The following is a 14,459-nucleotide window of genomic DNA, read 5'->3' on the forward strand; positions in this document are numbered from 1 at the left end:
GTGGAGAAGCCCAAGAGGAGAGCCAGAATTTCACCCCTGCCAGGTGCACTGTCAGTGGAGATGATGTGGGAAGCCTGGATTTCACATATTTAGGGATAGGAGGTTAACAAAGTACCTCTCCCCTCTTTGCTGGAGTGGTGGAGAGTCAGAGCCTTCACCTCTGGTCAGAGCTACTCAGGCCACCCCAGCAGTGTCAGTGGAGGCCATGTAGGGAGCACTAATGAAGTAATGCCACTTTCTTTCCCAGGCAGGATAGTATCAGCGGATGTTCCCATCCCCTACCCAGAAGGAAACAAGGAGGCAGAGTGGAGAACCTGGGCTTCCACCCCCACTAGGTGGTACCCACATCTCCCTACCAGAGTGGGGTCAAGAGAGACTTACTTCATATGAAAGTAAAGTCTAGTCTGAAGGTTATGGGATCAGTGGAACTTCAAATTTTGTGCATAGCCCTACCCAAAATACATATGATAAAACCACAGTATCACATATGGTAGAATGTTACTAATTTTTAATTTGGTAATTTTTACTTGATGATATTTTGGTTAGGACCTGGGTTGCTCTGGAAGAGAAAACAAAACTTCATATCGTGTTTTTATGTTTAGAAATCTTCAGAAGCACTTTTTTGAAACTACTGTAGAGGGGAGGCAGCAGGGCGGCTTCTGTTTCATTTTGTGGACTTAGATTTTTGTAGAGTTGAGGAATAAAGGGACTTAGCTCCGGTGGAAAAATAATTTAAAAACCTGTTAAATTCTTTTTTCAGCTCATTTATGCCTAAGTTGACTAATAAATGCAATTTTCAAACTATTAATTTTACCTGTACTAGCTTTCCAGAAATCTTACAAGCATCTAAATAAGTTTTTAGATGAGTAATGAGAAGCTTTTGTACTAACACAATTTGATAGCAGGAGAGTTCCGAATGGGAGGAATCTGTAAAGGAAACCATGTCAGTTACAATAGAAAATGGAGCATCACTAAGGACAGGGGTTTTTTGTCTTTTTTTTTTTTTTTTTTCCTAACCACTGCTGTATCCATATCATTACACCAATGCCTGGCACATAGGAGGTGTTGAGTAAATACTTGTTGCATGAATGAATTCATCATTTTTATCTATTAATATATAAATAATTCTCTTTCAGTTGTGCTGTGGTAACATAATCCTAATAACTCTGTAAACCTGAAAACAACAAAGTTCCTAACTTTGAAATTTTTTCATAAATAAGATTTTTTACTAAAACTGACCTTTTAATTAGTTTGTTTTGTTGTGAGTTCTATACAAGTATGTTTTTTATTATGCCTAAACATGATCCCTGATATTTTATATTTTCTTTCTCTAGCTATTCTGTTTGAATGTGTACATACAGTTTATTCTATTTATCCTAAATCAGAATTACTTGAGAAGGCTGCCAAGTGCATTGGAAAATTTGTTCTGTCACCTAAAATAAATCTCAAATATTTGGGTAAGATGATTAGATAATTTTTTAAAAAGATTTTACTTATTTATTTATTCGAGAGAGCGAGAGAGACGCTCACATGCACCCATGAATGGGGGGGGGGAGCGGAGAGCAGAGGGAGAGGAAGAGAGAATTTCAAGCAGACTCCCTGCTGAGGGTGGAGCCCAACACAGGGCTCGGCTCGATCTTATGACCCTGAGATCATGACTGAGCCACCCAGGTGCCCCAAGATGATTAGATATTGACAGAAATTACAAAGAGAGCTCTTGAAATTTGCTGGGTATTTGTTTTCAGTCAATTGTATAATGTAATCTTTGTTTCTAGGACTGAAGGCTCTTACCTATGTTATCCAACAGGATCCCACTCTGGCTCTTCAGCACCAGATGACAATAATTGAATGCTTAGACCATCCTGATCCCATTATTAAAAGAGAGGTAAACTAGTATTTTGAATAGTATATGCAAAGTGTTAGAACTTTTAAACTTTTTTTTTGGTATTATGGAATCAAGTAGTGGGCGTTGTGTATGTGTGTGTGTGTGTATGTGTACACATGTGTATTTTAACTTTTGAGTATATTTTATTCTTTCTACTAAAATTTCAGGAGCTTTTCTAAAAAATCCTTGTGTCAGTAGCCTCACAAATGGATTTAAACTATGAGTTGGAGGAGTTAGGTTCAGTTACCTGTATGGACTCGTTAATATCTTTTTGGTTCAAGAGGAAAACTGAATCCTATTTCCAGATCTTTCTGTTAATACAACTTAAGGTGTAATTTATGACTGTTAATATTTTTTCATATTCTCCTTAACATCTGTAAAGTGGGCTAATGTTTTCTATATTAAATATGTAGGAATATTGAAAGAATTAATAAAGACATCCCCAAAATTATTTGAGTTGCTTGGAAAGAAAGGGGTATAATTTACTTAATTTTTTTTCAACTTTTTCCTTTTGTAAAATAGCTTCATTGTCCACTTGGGTGTCTTATATAAGTATTTCTGTTAATTTTCATTGAAGAAATCACTCTGTACCTTCATTTAAAATGGTATATGGGACCTAGTAGAGTAGATATTTTTATTTTTGATTTTAAAAATAATAAAGAATTGAACATCTTTAGATGTTATTGAACATCTAAATTACTTAAAAGCAATGAGTTAAAAATATTTATTGAAAGAAAACTATTTCATTAAGAAATTGTAATTTTAAAAGATAAGATTATACATTTTGAATTTTAAAAGGTGCTATTTTTGAAATAAAAATATTTTTGAGAAATTGTCATCTATCTATCTATATATATATATATATATACGGGGGGTTTTTTGTTTTTGTTTTTTGAGATAAAGAACAGAGAGTGAGAGGCAGAGGGAGAGGGAGAGAGAGAATCTTAAGCAGGCTCCACACTCAGCACAGAGCCTGAGGCAGGGCTTCATTTCATGACCCTGAGATCATGACATGAGCTGAAATCCAGAGTCGGACGCTTAACTGAGCCACCCAGGTGCCCCATATTTTTTCTTTTTGCATTCATATTTTTAATCTTCTGAAAATTGTTACCTGCCTCAAATGAATCTGGGAAGTTTACAGATATACTAATTTCTATGTATAGGCATCATAGAAAAATGATACAGCACCAAAGGACAATAGCTAATAACTGTATGGCTCTTCCACTTTGAACAGATACAGAGCATGCATTTTCTTTGTGTGATTGGCTACTAAATTGAACAGAGTTGACTTAGGTACAGTTTTCTTATTGCTATATTTAATTTGGGGGCTCTCATTTAAAAATGAGAATCAAAGGGAAAATAAAGTTATCATGTCTGATCTGTTTAAAATGATCATGTCTGATCTGTTTGTGTATTACCTATAGTGAGAAAAGTAGTTTGAATTCTTTGGGGAAGATACTGAGTATCAGTGGTGTCCCAAGAAGGCACTGTAGTACTGTCTCTTTGAATGCCACTGTCACATCTAACCTCTATAAGTAGTTGCATACCAAGAACTTTGGTCCCTGGGTATGGAGTGACCTGTTGCTTTGGACTGGGATTCCCTTTTACCTGGTTTTATTACCTTTGTTTCTTACAGGGAGAAAGAAGACAAGAAGGAGCTAGTATAAAAGACCTCTAGCCATGCAGTTCCTAAAACCATATCCCATACTGTCCTGAAAATGCCAAATTGTATGGTCTTAGAGTAGGAAATAAATTGGGTGTAAATTATCTAAAAATATATAGTTTAGAGTCTACAGGGAGCATGTCTGAGACAGCTAGATAAATTGAAAACTATTGATAGGGCGACCTGTGTTTTTATAGATTTTAAATGGAGTTAAATATAAACTGAAACAGTTATCTTTTGTACTTGAAATCCTGGCTATAAAGATTGCAAAATTATAAAGATCCCTGAAGGTATTTTGAACAAGTTTGACAAGTAGGGTATGTGGACATTCTCTTGCAGCTAATGTTGTTGATCCTAAAATACCAGTAAATGATACCTTCTCAGTACTGCCCTTGGTCTCATATTGATTTCTGGGAGTTATAATATTTTTAGAACCTTAATGTAGGGCCTCAGAAAGCCCAGCCAAATGGGAGCTTACTGTGGTACTGGTCTTCCTTCATCTTACTTGAAGAAGCAAGAAGTATATTCCTGAGCACTGAGAAGGTGGCTATAACATGGTTTTTCCTTGCTGCCTGAGATTCTGAACATAGGCCTTGCTAATAACGCTTTGAAGCACTTGAGCCACCAACCTTTGTCTGTCCCTTAGAGGCCATTTGCCCTCAGCTGACAAACCTGCTCAAGGGCTGTTTTCTATTGTTTGGGTAGTTTGGAAAATACAGTTTGCAAGACTGGATTTTTTATGTGTATGTATGTGTGTGTATATACGTGCACATACAGGCATAAGTAATGTAGGTTTAGGAAGCTGTTCTATTTTTTATAGATTATATGCCTTTTAACTTTTTAGTCTTTACACGGCCTTTTATGTAGAAGTAGTCAGATTATACTTATTAAGATCAGTAGAAGGCTTTTAGACTTTGAAATTGATCATAATTAATTTTTTTGACACTAGATTGGTTCTACCTAAGTTCTATTTCAGTTAAAATGTGCATTTCTTTAACACCTATTAACCGACTGCCCAGTTGATCTATGCAAAAATGGGAGAATCAACTGTATTATAAACCTGTATATTGCTGAATTTATTGGAGTTATCATGCATAGTTTTATAATTCTGTTTTTATTTCTCTTTCTTAAATAGACTCTGGAGCTTCTTTACAGAATTACTAATGCACAGAATATAACAGTGATTGTCCAGAAAATGCTTGAATATTTACATCAGAGCAAAGAAGAATATATTATTGTCAATTTGGTTGGCAAAATAGCTGAGCTTGCTGAGAAATATCCTTTGTTTAGACCATGGATCATGAATACCTTTAGAGAGGGAGAAGCACACTCACTGCTGAGTAGGGAGCCTGATGTGGGGCTTGATTCCAGGACCCTGGGATCATGACTTGAGCCAAAGGCAGATGCTTAACTGACTGAGCCACTCAGGCATCCCAGTGCCACCTTGTCTTTAACTTTGCTTCATACTTAGTTTCTTTTCTGGTAAAAGTTCTTGTTTTGCAGTGGGACCTTGGGAGTAGGGATCAGCATGCTAAAATTTATCCTCTGCACTGTTGTGTATACTGGAAATTGTCACAGTAAGGTAGTTGGGAACTCCATTCACATGTCACCTTTCTTCACATTTGCTTTTTAAAAGAGTAACTTTGTTTTTGTTTTTTTTTTAAAGATTTTATTCCTTTATTTGAGAGAGAGAGAATGAGAGAGAAAGCACACGAGAGGGGGGAGGGTCAGAGGGAGAAGCAGACTCCCCGCTGAGCAGGGAGCCCGATGCGGGACTCGATCCAGGGACTCCAGGATCATGACCTGAGCCGAAGGCAGTCACTTAACCAACTGAGCCACCCAGGCGCCCTAAAAGAGTAACTTTGAAGGTCACGAGGAGATCCCATTCTTTTTAAGGTGTCTGTTATTTATTTATTTATTTATTTATTTTTTATTTTAAAGATTTTATTTATTTATTTGACAGAGAGCACAAGTAGGCAGAGCGGCAGGCAGAGGGAGAGGGAGAAGCAGGCTCTCCGCCGAGCAGGGAGCTGGACGCGGGGCTCGATCCCAGGACCCCAGGATCATGACCTGAGCTGAAGGCAGCCGCTCAACCGACTGAGCCACCCAGGCACCCCAAGGTGTCTGTTATTTAAATCTAAGAAAGAGTAAATGCACAGTGTTAATCCACTTGTCTTGGAAATTGCTTAAGTATAGCTTTGTCCTAGCCAGTGCTGTAGCTCTATCCAGCAGGATGATAGAATTTTAGAACTGAAGCGGAACAGATTAGAAAAGAGGTTAAACAGTTTGTTCAGGTAGACACACCACATTTAGCCTCTTTGAAGTGTAGATCATTTTCCATTATTTGTTAGTCAGCTGGAACATTTCTTTAAATTATTTCACATTTATTTATTGGATGCTTAGTTATATACAAAGAATAGTGCTAGATGAAGCAGCATGAACTTAGTTTATTAAGCTTATTAAATAAGCTTTTATTGAGCACCTATTTTACATAAAACTGGAGTATAGAACAATTTATTGGCAGAGGTTAAAAGCAAAAATGACAAATTAGGATGGGTTGGGGGTTAATCTTTAAAAGGTTGATGCAGAAAAGATAATTTTAAGAAGTGGCATTTGGAAGTGTACTTGTTCTTAACACTGTGGACACATATGCCCCTGATAATGCATGGTTTATTCAGACAATGAATGCTGTGTTTTCAGTGGGAGGAGATGTCATGCATCCTGATATTCCCAATAACTTTATGCGACTGCTTGCGGAAGGTTAGTAAATTACTGCATTCTGTAAAATAGAGATCCAAAAATTAAATGTTTTCTTAGAGAATTTAGTGGAAGTTAAGATGATGTATCAATTTCTTTGTAGGTTTTGATGATGAAACAGAAGACCAGCAATTAAGGCTTTATGCAGTTCAGTCTTATCTCACTTTACTAGATGTGGAAAATGTGTTCTATCCACAGAAATTTCTTCAAGTTATGAGTTGGGTAAGCAAAGTACCTTAGATCATAAGTATTTATAACATTTTTTATAAAACCAAATACTAACAATGTATTTCCTTCAGAAGTCATTCAGTTCTACTCTGCTGACTCCAGCTGTCAATTTTCTTTCCCAGTGGCTAGTTTCTGTCACTTAACTATCTACTTGTCTGTTCATTCTCCCTGCCATCTCACTTGTCTTGGTCTTTTAAGTATAGATAGTTGGTTAAAAAACTGTTTGTGTCTTCAATACATTTGTCGTGTTTTCTGTGTGAATGTTAGAATATGTGAACACCATGTATCTGTGTTATATTAGTTTTCTGTTGCTGTATGTTACCACAAACTTAGTGCTTAGAACAACAGAAATTTATTATCTTACAGTTTCTGTGGGTCAGAAGTCGAGGCATGGCTTAGCTGGGTGCTCTGCTTAGGGACTCTCAGAGTTGCAGTCAGGGTGTTGGCTGGGGCTGCTGTCTCATCTGAATCTTGACTGGTGAAGGATCCACTTCCAAGCTTATGTGGTTGTTGGAAGAAATCAATTTCTTGCAGGTGTAGGACTGAGGGTTTGAGGTCCAGATTGTTGACTGTAGGCTACTCTTAGCTCCTAGAGCTGCCTTCAGTTTCTTGCATGTGGGCCTCCTGACATGCCTCCTTGCTTCATCAGAGCCAGCAAAGGAGGAGATCATCTCTTTGTAAGAAGAAGGTCATATTTTATGTGATATAATCATAGGTAATTGCACTCATACCATCACCTCTGTGTATTCTTTGGTGTGCATATGGGTGAGTTTCTTTAGGAGGAGATCTGGTGAAGTACAACTACTGGATCATAGGATATACATACTTTAATATTTTATACTTTGGCCAAATGTTAGCATGTTAACTTAAACTTTACCCAGACTTTTATTTAAGATTTTTTTCTCAACTACAGGAAAGTTGAAAGACTAGTATAATAAATACCTCTATACTTTTCATCTGTATTCCCAGTTAATATTTTTAACCACCTTTGCTTTACTGTATCTATATCTATATGTAGATCTACCTAAATACAGTTTGTTTTGCTGAGTCATTTACAATAGAGTTGTAGACATTATGACACTCCATAAAAAATTCAACGTGAATCTTCTAAGAATGACTTGTCCTGACATAGAACCATTATTACACTGGTAATAAGAAATGTAACATTAATCCATTAATATCACTTAATATATAGTCCGTGTTCACATTTATCCATTTGTCCAAAAAAGGTCTCTTATGGTTGTTTTTCTACTACTCCCAATCCTGGATCCAGTCAGGATTCACAGATTGCATTTGGTTGTCTTTTTAGCCTCCTTTATTTTATACTGACCCTCAGTTTCTTTTTGTTTTCATGACAGTGATTTTTTGGATGAATACTGTTGACTTACAGAATATCCAGCATTCTGAATTTGCCTCATTATTTCTGGTTTGGTTAAACATTTTTAGCAAGAATACTACATCAACAATATATACTTTCCACTGTGTCATTAGGACGCATATAGTATCAATTCCTGTAGTCATTGGTGATTTTAAGTTTCATTGTTTGGTTAAGATGATGAATTTTAGATCTCTCCATTGTAAAGGTGCCCTTTCTCTTGGAAATTTATACCTAATCTGTAAGGTGATTCTGTGTGGCTATGCATGAACATCTTTTCCTCAACTGCCTTTCACCAATGGTTTTAGTATTGGTAATCCTTGCCTAAATGGCTTATTGTATTGGCAGCCATTTCTTTTTTTCCTCCATGTCACTCTGTATATTTATAGTGCTTTTACTTCTTTCTATAACATACCGATTCTGTACAAGTTTTGTTAGATTTATGCTTAAGCATTTCATTTTCTTTAGAGCAGTAGTAAATAAGTTGTATTTTTAATTTTGGTTCCCACATGTTTGTTGCTAGTTTATTTAAGTACAATAGATTTTTGTATTTTGATCTTGTCTTTGCAATCTTGCTTTGCAATCTTTGCAACCTTGCTGAACTCACTAATCTAGGATTTTCTTTTTTTTGTAGATTTCTTGAGACCTTGTTAAGAATTTTTACATCTCTGTTCATGAGTTTTTTTTCTACGCTGTTGGTTTGGTTTTGGTCTGAAGTCAGGAATGTTCTTTCCTCCTCCATGTTCTGGAAAAATTGTATAGAAGAGTGTTGTTTAATTTTTAAGTGTTTGGAAAATTTCCTGTTACTGATTTCTAGTTTGATGCCATTGTTGTCAGAGAAAATACTCAGGAATTCAGTTCTGTTAAGTTTGTTGAGGTTTGTTTTATGGCCCAAGTAATGTCTTACTGTATGTTCTGTGGGTGCTTGAAAAGAATGGGTATTCTGCTGTTGTTGGATGGTGTGTTCAATAAATGTTGATTAGATTCTCTTGGTGATGGTATGGTGACACAAGTGTTGAGATCTCTAACTATGTGGCCTCCACTGACACTGTGAAGGGGTCATCTCGCTATGGCTGAGCAGTGGTGAAAGTCCTGACTCTCCGCTAGGCTTCTCTTGACACCACCCTAGTGGAGGTGGGGAGGAGTCCCTCTTTATACCTGGGTAGAGGTGAAGTGGCTTCATATGTGGTCTTCATGGACACTGTGGAGGAGTGGGCCTTTCTACAGCTTGGTGGGGATGAAAGTCCTGGCTCCCCACCTGGTCTTCTCTGTCACCACCCTTGTGAGGGAAAGGGGGTGCCTCTTACAGCTTTGTAGGGGTGGAAGTCTTGGCTCTCTGCTCTGCCTTTGCTGACTGGGTGGGTCTATGGTTTTTCTTCTGTGTAGTGCTTGACTGGAGTAGAAGGGTTATTGTCTGAAAGTTTTCTGGGCTCTTGACTCTTTGGCTAGAGGGCAGGCTTTTCTTGAGGCCCGTTTGTCTGCGCCCATTGGTGTTTCCAGGTTGTTGGCTTACTAGAACCCAGTCTGGGGTTTATGAGGTATCAGATAACCCACTGTACTGTCCCAGCGTCCTTAGCAGTCAGCCTTCTTTTCTCCACCTATCGGTGTCTTTGTTTTTTTTTTTTTTTTTAGATTTTATTTATTTTTTTGACAGAGAGAGACACAGCGAGAGAAGGAACACATGCAGGGGGAGTGGGAGAGGGAGAACAGGCTTCCCATGGAGCAGGGAGCCCAATGCGGGGCTGGATCCCAGGACCCTGGGACCATGACCCGAGCCGAAGGCAGACGCTTAACAACTGAGCCACCCATGCGCCCTGTTGGTGTCTTTTTATGTATGTTTTATATATAACATCAAGGGTTTTTAGGTGTACTTACTGGGAAGAATAGGGGAAAATGCATCTACTCCATCCTCCCATTAATTTTTGAACTGGGATTTAGATTACTGGCTTTTCTAGAGCTATCTTCCATCTTACTAAACCACACAAAAAATTATCTTGCTACTTTGAAGATTGAACTTATTTAGTTCTATTTATTTTTCCTCCTGTTCTTGTTACTAGCTATAAATTTTTCCTTCCCTATCACCTCACCTCCCCGTTTTTTGTTTTTTTTTTCCTGCTGATGCCAGTGTTACAGTAAAGACATGAAAATACTCCATAAGTAGCACTTAGGAAAGATCTCACACTCTATGAATTATCAGTTTATTAATGATTCTTAGGCCAGTAGGATTATTTATCACCTAAATAAGTTAGATGTAAGAAAAAAGATATGTAACAGATCAGTGTTCCTCAGAGTTTCTTCTGTGGATCATCTATATCAGAATCAGCTGATGCTGATTCAAAATGTGTATTGTAGATCCCCACCACAGACATACTAACTGAGAATATCTGGGGGTAGAACCTAGAAAGCTGTATTTTTATGAAATACCTCAGGTGACTCTCATGCATATTAGCATGTGCGGACCCCTGGTTTAAGTGCTTATTGCAAAATAAGTAACAGAGTGTGGACATGCGTGTAAAAAGCAATAACCAAACCTGAAAATCAGAAGAAAGTGAACTTGTAAAGGTATGCTGCTTTATATATTGTTAATGATAATGATGTGGAAACCTTTTTGTATTGACTTCCAATTCTTATATAATTTTGAACCTAAAATGTGTAATTTTATCCTTATGTAATAATTCTCCACGAGAGTATGTTTAATCTAGAGTAAATTGACTCCAGCAGTAGCTACTTGGTTTGGATTTCTGAGTACAATTTGCTGTGTAACTTGATATTTCTGTATAAACATCTCTTTGTTTTACTCATAGGTGTTAGGGGAGTATTACTACCTCTTAGATAAGGACACACCAGAGGAAGTCCTAACCAAGCTCTACAAGTTACTTATGAATGCCTCGGTTTCTTCAGAAACAAAAGCCTGGTTAATTGCGGCTGTTACCAAGTTGACATCCCAAGCACACTCTTCTAACATAGTTGAGAGATTAATCCAGGAATTCACCATATCTTTGGATACTTGTATGAGACAGCATGCATTTGAATTAAAACACTTACGTGAGAATGTGGAACTTATGAAGAGCTTGCTTCCAGTTGATAAGAGCTGTGAAGACATGGTGGTAAGGCATCTGTATTTTAGCTTTGTAAAAATCGCATTGTCTGTAAACAGAATAATTCTTGCATTTGTGATGTATCTGGAGTATATCAAAATACAATTTCCATAACACACTGAAAATGAAGGTTGGTGTTTTTCTCACATTAGTATGAGAGAGAATTTGAGAGGTTCAGGTCAGTAGTGATCCCGAATAGTTGGGACTAGAGGAGTATATCTTCTGGAGAACTGTAATGAAGGCATTTATATCCAGTGACAATTGCTTTTAACATACGGTAATTCAAGAATTAAACGTTTTTAGTCTACTTTGAATTTTTCTAAGATGTCATTTAATTATTACTGTGTTTTCTTTGAGAATGTAAAAAATAGTTCTCTGTTGCATTTTGTCCTCCTAGTATCTAAGATCTTTCCCACTTTGGAACCTGATCACCCACCTTTTCTTCTCCCACCTTGCTTTCAGCTGCCACCCTTTTTAACCTAATGGGGCTCTGAGTGTATACTGGTCTCTCCCCCAGACTGGCATAAATTAGGAAGTTGCCAAAAGGAAGCCAGATTTGTACAAGTTTTTATTTGTCAGATGTCCTATAGCTGAGAAAGAGGAGAGGAGGGGTAGCATTCCCACTAATTTTGACTCAGATTTTCATGGCTTGTATTCATTTTGAACCTTTGTTCATTGGTTCTTTCAGATAGCTCCTCAAAGGCAGAGGCCTTTTTCAGGTTTGGTAGGCATTCCAGAGACATTCATTGAAATGGTGAATAAATACGCTACACACAGTATTAAACTAGGAAGCAACCTGTTTCCTCTTCCCTGCAGTAGAAGATAGTGATGATGACATAGCTTCATTTCATAAGAATCTTACTGAAACTAAACCTTTCCAGATTCAGAGTATGACTTGCTGGTTAATTGTTGAGATTCACCTGCCCTTCTCATTATCTGAGCTGTTAACCGTACACTTGGCTAAAGCAGGAGAAGCAAACCTGTGGCTTCTGAAGCCACTGCTGCCATTTCCTTTTGTGTAGATCTCACTCTTTGCTCACTTTTTCTTTTCTCCTTTTCCCCTTACTCTTTCTTCATCTCTTATTTCTTTTCACTTAATCATTCTCTCATACCTTTCTATTCCTGCTGAAATTAAATAATTTTCCATAGATTTGTGAAAAAGCATTTTCAGGTAGAAGAGAACAGGATGGTTAAATCAAAGGCACTGTGGGAGTCGGAATAATGGCCTCCCCACGGTGTGCACACCTTTATGTCTGGAACCTTACATGGTCACAAGGACTTTGTAGATGTGATTAAGTTAAGGATTTTGTGATGAAATTATCTTGGGTTGTCCAGAAAGCATGATCACAAGAGTTCTTATAAAAGTGAGGAAAGAGTCAGAGAAGAGAAAGCCAACTAACAATAGAAGCAGAGATGGGAGTGATGTGGCTACAAGCCAAGGAATGGTGGTGCCTTCAGAAACTGAAAGATAAGGAACTTACTCTCCCTTTGAGTCTCCAGAAGGAACTAGCCTTGCCAACACCTTATTTTTAGCCCCCAGCAGCAAACTAATGCAGACCTGTAGCTCCTGGTGTAGGTGTCTCTTCTCTAGTAGGCTACAGTTCTCCCATCCAAGTACTAACCAGGCCCGACCCTGCTTAGCTTCCGAGATCAGACGAGATTGGGCACGTTCAGGGTGGTATGGCCGTAGACTAGGTTACAATTCTCATGAGGGTGGGAACTGTCTTTGTCTCAGTCATAGCACCTAACATATGATGGTCTAACATATTGGATGCTCAGTTTATTCTGCAATGCAGTGAAATTGATCACAACTACAGATGACTTACATTGTTACATTCTTAGCTAACTGTGAATATAGATGTTTTAGAAAGGTAGAGAGTTTGGTAGCACTTGGTAGCACTTTTGAATTGAAGTTCAGTTTTACACTTAAAAATTATTTTTGGGACATATGGATTAAAATTAGTTATGTGAGTATACAGTTTACTGTTTAGGGTAAATTTTTTAAATTTCTAATTTTTGCTTCACTTTAATACAGGTAGATGCTTCTTTATCTTTTCTGGATGGTTTTGTGGCCGAAGAACTTAGTCAGGGGGCAGCACCTTATAAACCTCACCACCAACGGCAGGAGGAAAAGCTTTCTCAGGAAAAAGGTAATTTTTCATGGGTCTGTAACAAGCTAAATTGTAGGGACATAATTTTTATGCAATTGATATTATAGTCATGTAGTATAAATAACTGAGGATGTTTACTTTTATCACCTCTCCTTAAATCTGCTTGTGACTTGTTTACCCTGGTTAGGTCTTTGGATACCCAGAAAAAAGAAGTTAGCCCAGAGATATTCCCAAAGTCATAGGCTCCATATACATAAGTGCCTAAGATAGCCATTCTGGAATTTTGAAAGAACTCGAAGGTGGAATTATCATGTTGGGTCACTGTGCTAGACAGAGGGCTGATAGTTATTTACATGAGTGTATCTGTAGAAAAGTTTGAAAAAATATCTGGTCACCATGGACTTGCGAGTTTCATTTTCATTCTGAGCAGTCTTATATAAACTGTTAGAATGCTTCCTCCAACAAAATATCTGATCAGTGAAGTTAGAAACAGCTAAGAAAAGAAAGAATAACTTTACATTTCAGAAATGTAGCCTGTCAGGGAAAGATGCCTGTCATGATTTTGGTAAAGTGGAAATCACTGAGATGTTTGGATGACGGATGGGAAGTACACATATGAATAAAGAGAGACCACTGAATATTATCTTTGTAGGAGTTCAGAATGGTAATACTGAGAAGTTCAATGCTGAAAGCTCTTTTTCTCCCCATTTATCATCTAATGATTTTGTTGAGTACTCTCCAGGCTCTGTGGTAAGCATATGAGTACAATTAACTGGTTGATCTTAAAATGACACCGGAAAAGTATAAGTTGTAATTCAGCCATTTACTTCCTTCTCCTGACTCTTTCTGCATACTGTTATTTTCCTCCTGCTCCCTACACACACATGAACTCTTACATGTCTAGTTAACTTTTAAAAAAATCTTTGGCCCTTCCAGTCATTCACCTCTGTAAAGATCTTGGGAAATTTTCACTGAAGAATGAAAATAATGTGGTTTGAAGTTCATTCTCAGCCTCGAGCCTTTCCAGGCCTTCCTTAGATGACAGTGCTTAATTCTGTTGTCTCAGGTTTGGAATTTTATCTGTCTCCAGATGCTGTCCCCTTCTATGTCTAGTTTTTTTTTTCTCTCCACTCTTAAACTCTGCCTGTGATTTTGAATTCTTTCTGCTCTTTGCTTAAACTCTATCTTTACTTGATCTTTGGCTTAAACTTTTTTTACTTGTGCATAGGAAACATTTCTTGAGCTCTTCACTGCTACTTTGTTAACACAGAGGCTTGATAACTGTCACAGATGGTATTAAAAAGAGGTCAGAATGGGACAGAAAGTTAAACTACATGATTGA

General features: G+C 37.5%; 1 protein-coding gene across 3 annotated transcripts in view; it reads left to right on the top strand.

Moving 5' to 3' along the window:
- The window catches only part of AP4E1 (adaptor related protein complex 4 subunit epsilon 1), a 55,481-nt gene that overhangs the window by 22,368 nt on the left and 18,654 nt on the right, over nucleotides 1-14,459 (top strand). For all 3 annotated transcript variants that reach the window (XM_028100083.2, XM_028100084.2, XM_028100086.2), the window contains exons 9-15: nucleotides 1,335-1,457; nucleotides 1,776-1,885; nucleotides 4,684-4,823; nucleotides 6,196-6,308; nucleotides 6,409-6,527; nucleotides 10,713-11,015; nucleotides 13,042-13,156. In XM_028100083.2, the coding sequence (XP_027955884.1) occupies nucleotides 1,335-1,457; nucleotides 1,776-1,885; nucleotides 4,684-4,823; nucleotides 6,196-6,308; nucleotides 6,409-6,527; nucleotides 10,713-11,015; nucleotides 13,042-13,156 (1,023 nt within the window). The remainder of the gene's footprint in view (nucleotides 1-1,334; nucleotides 1,458-1,775; nucleotides 1,886-4,683; nucleotides 4,824-6,195; nucleotides 6,309-6,408; nucleotides 6,528-10,712; nucleotides 11,016-13,041; nucleotides 13,157-14,459) is intronic.

This window comes from Eumetopias jubatus, unplaced genomic scaffold, assembly GCF_037043125.1.
Source record: "Eumetopias jubatus isolate StellerSeaLion01/CBP00866 unplaced genomic scaffold, mEumJub1_p1.0 scaffold_7, whole genome shotgun sequence".
Classification (NCBI taxonomy): Eukaryota; Metazoa; Chordata; class Mammalia; order Carnivora; family Otariidae; genus Eumetopias; species Eumetopias jubatus.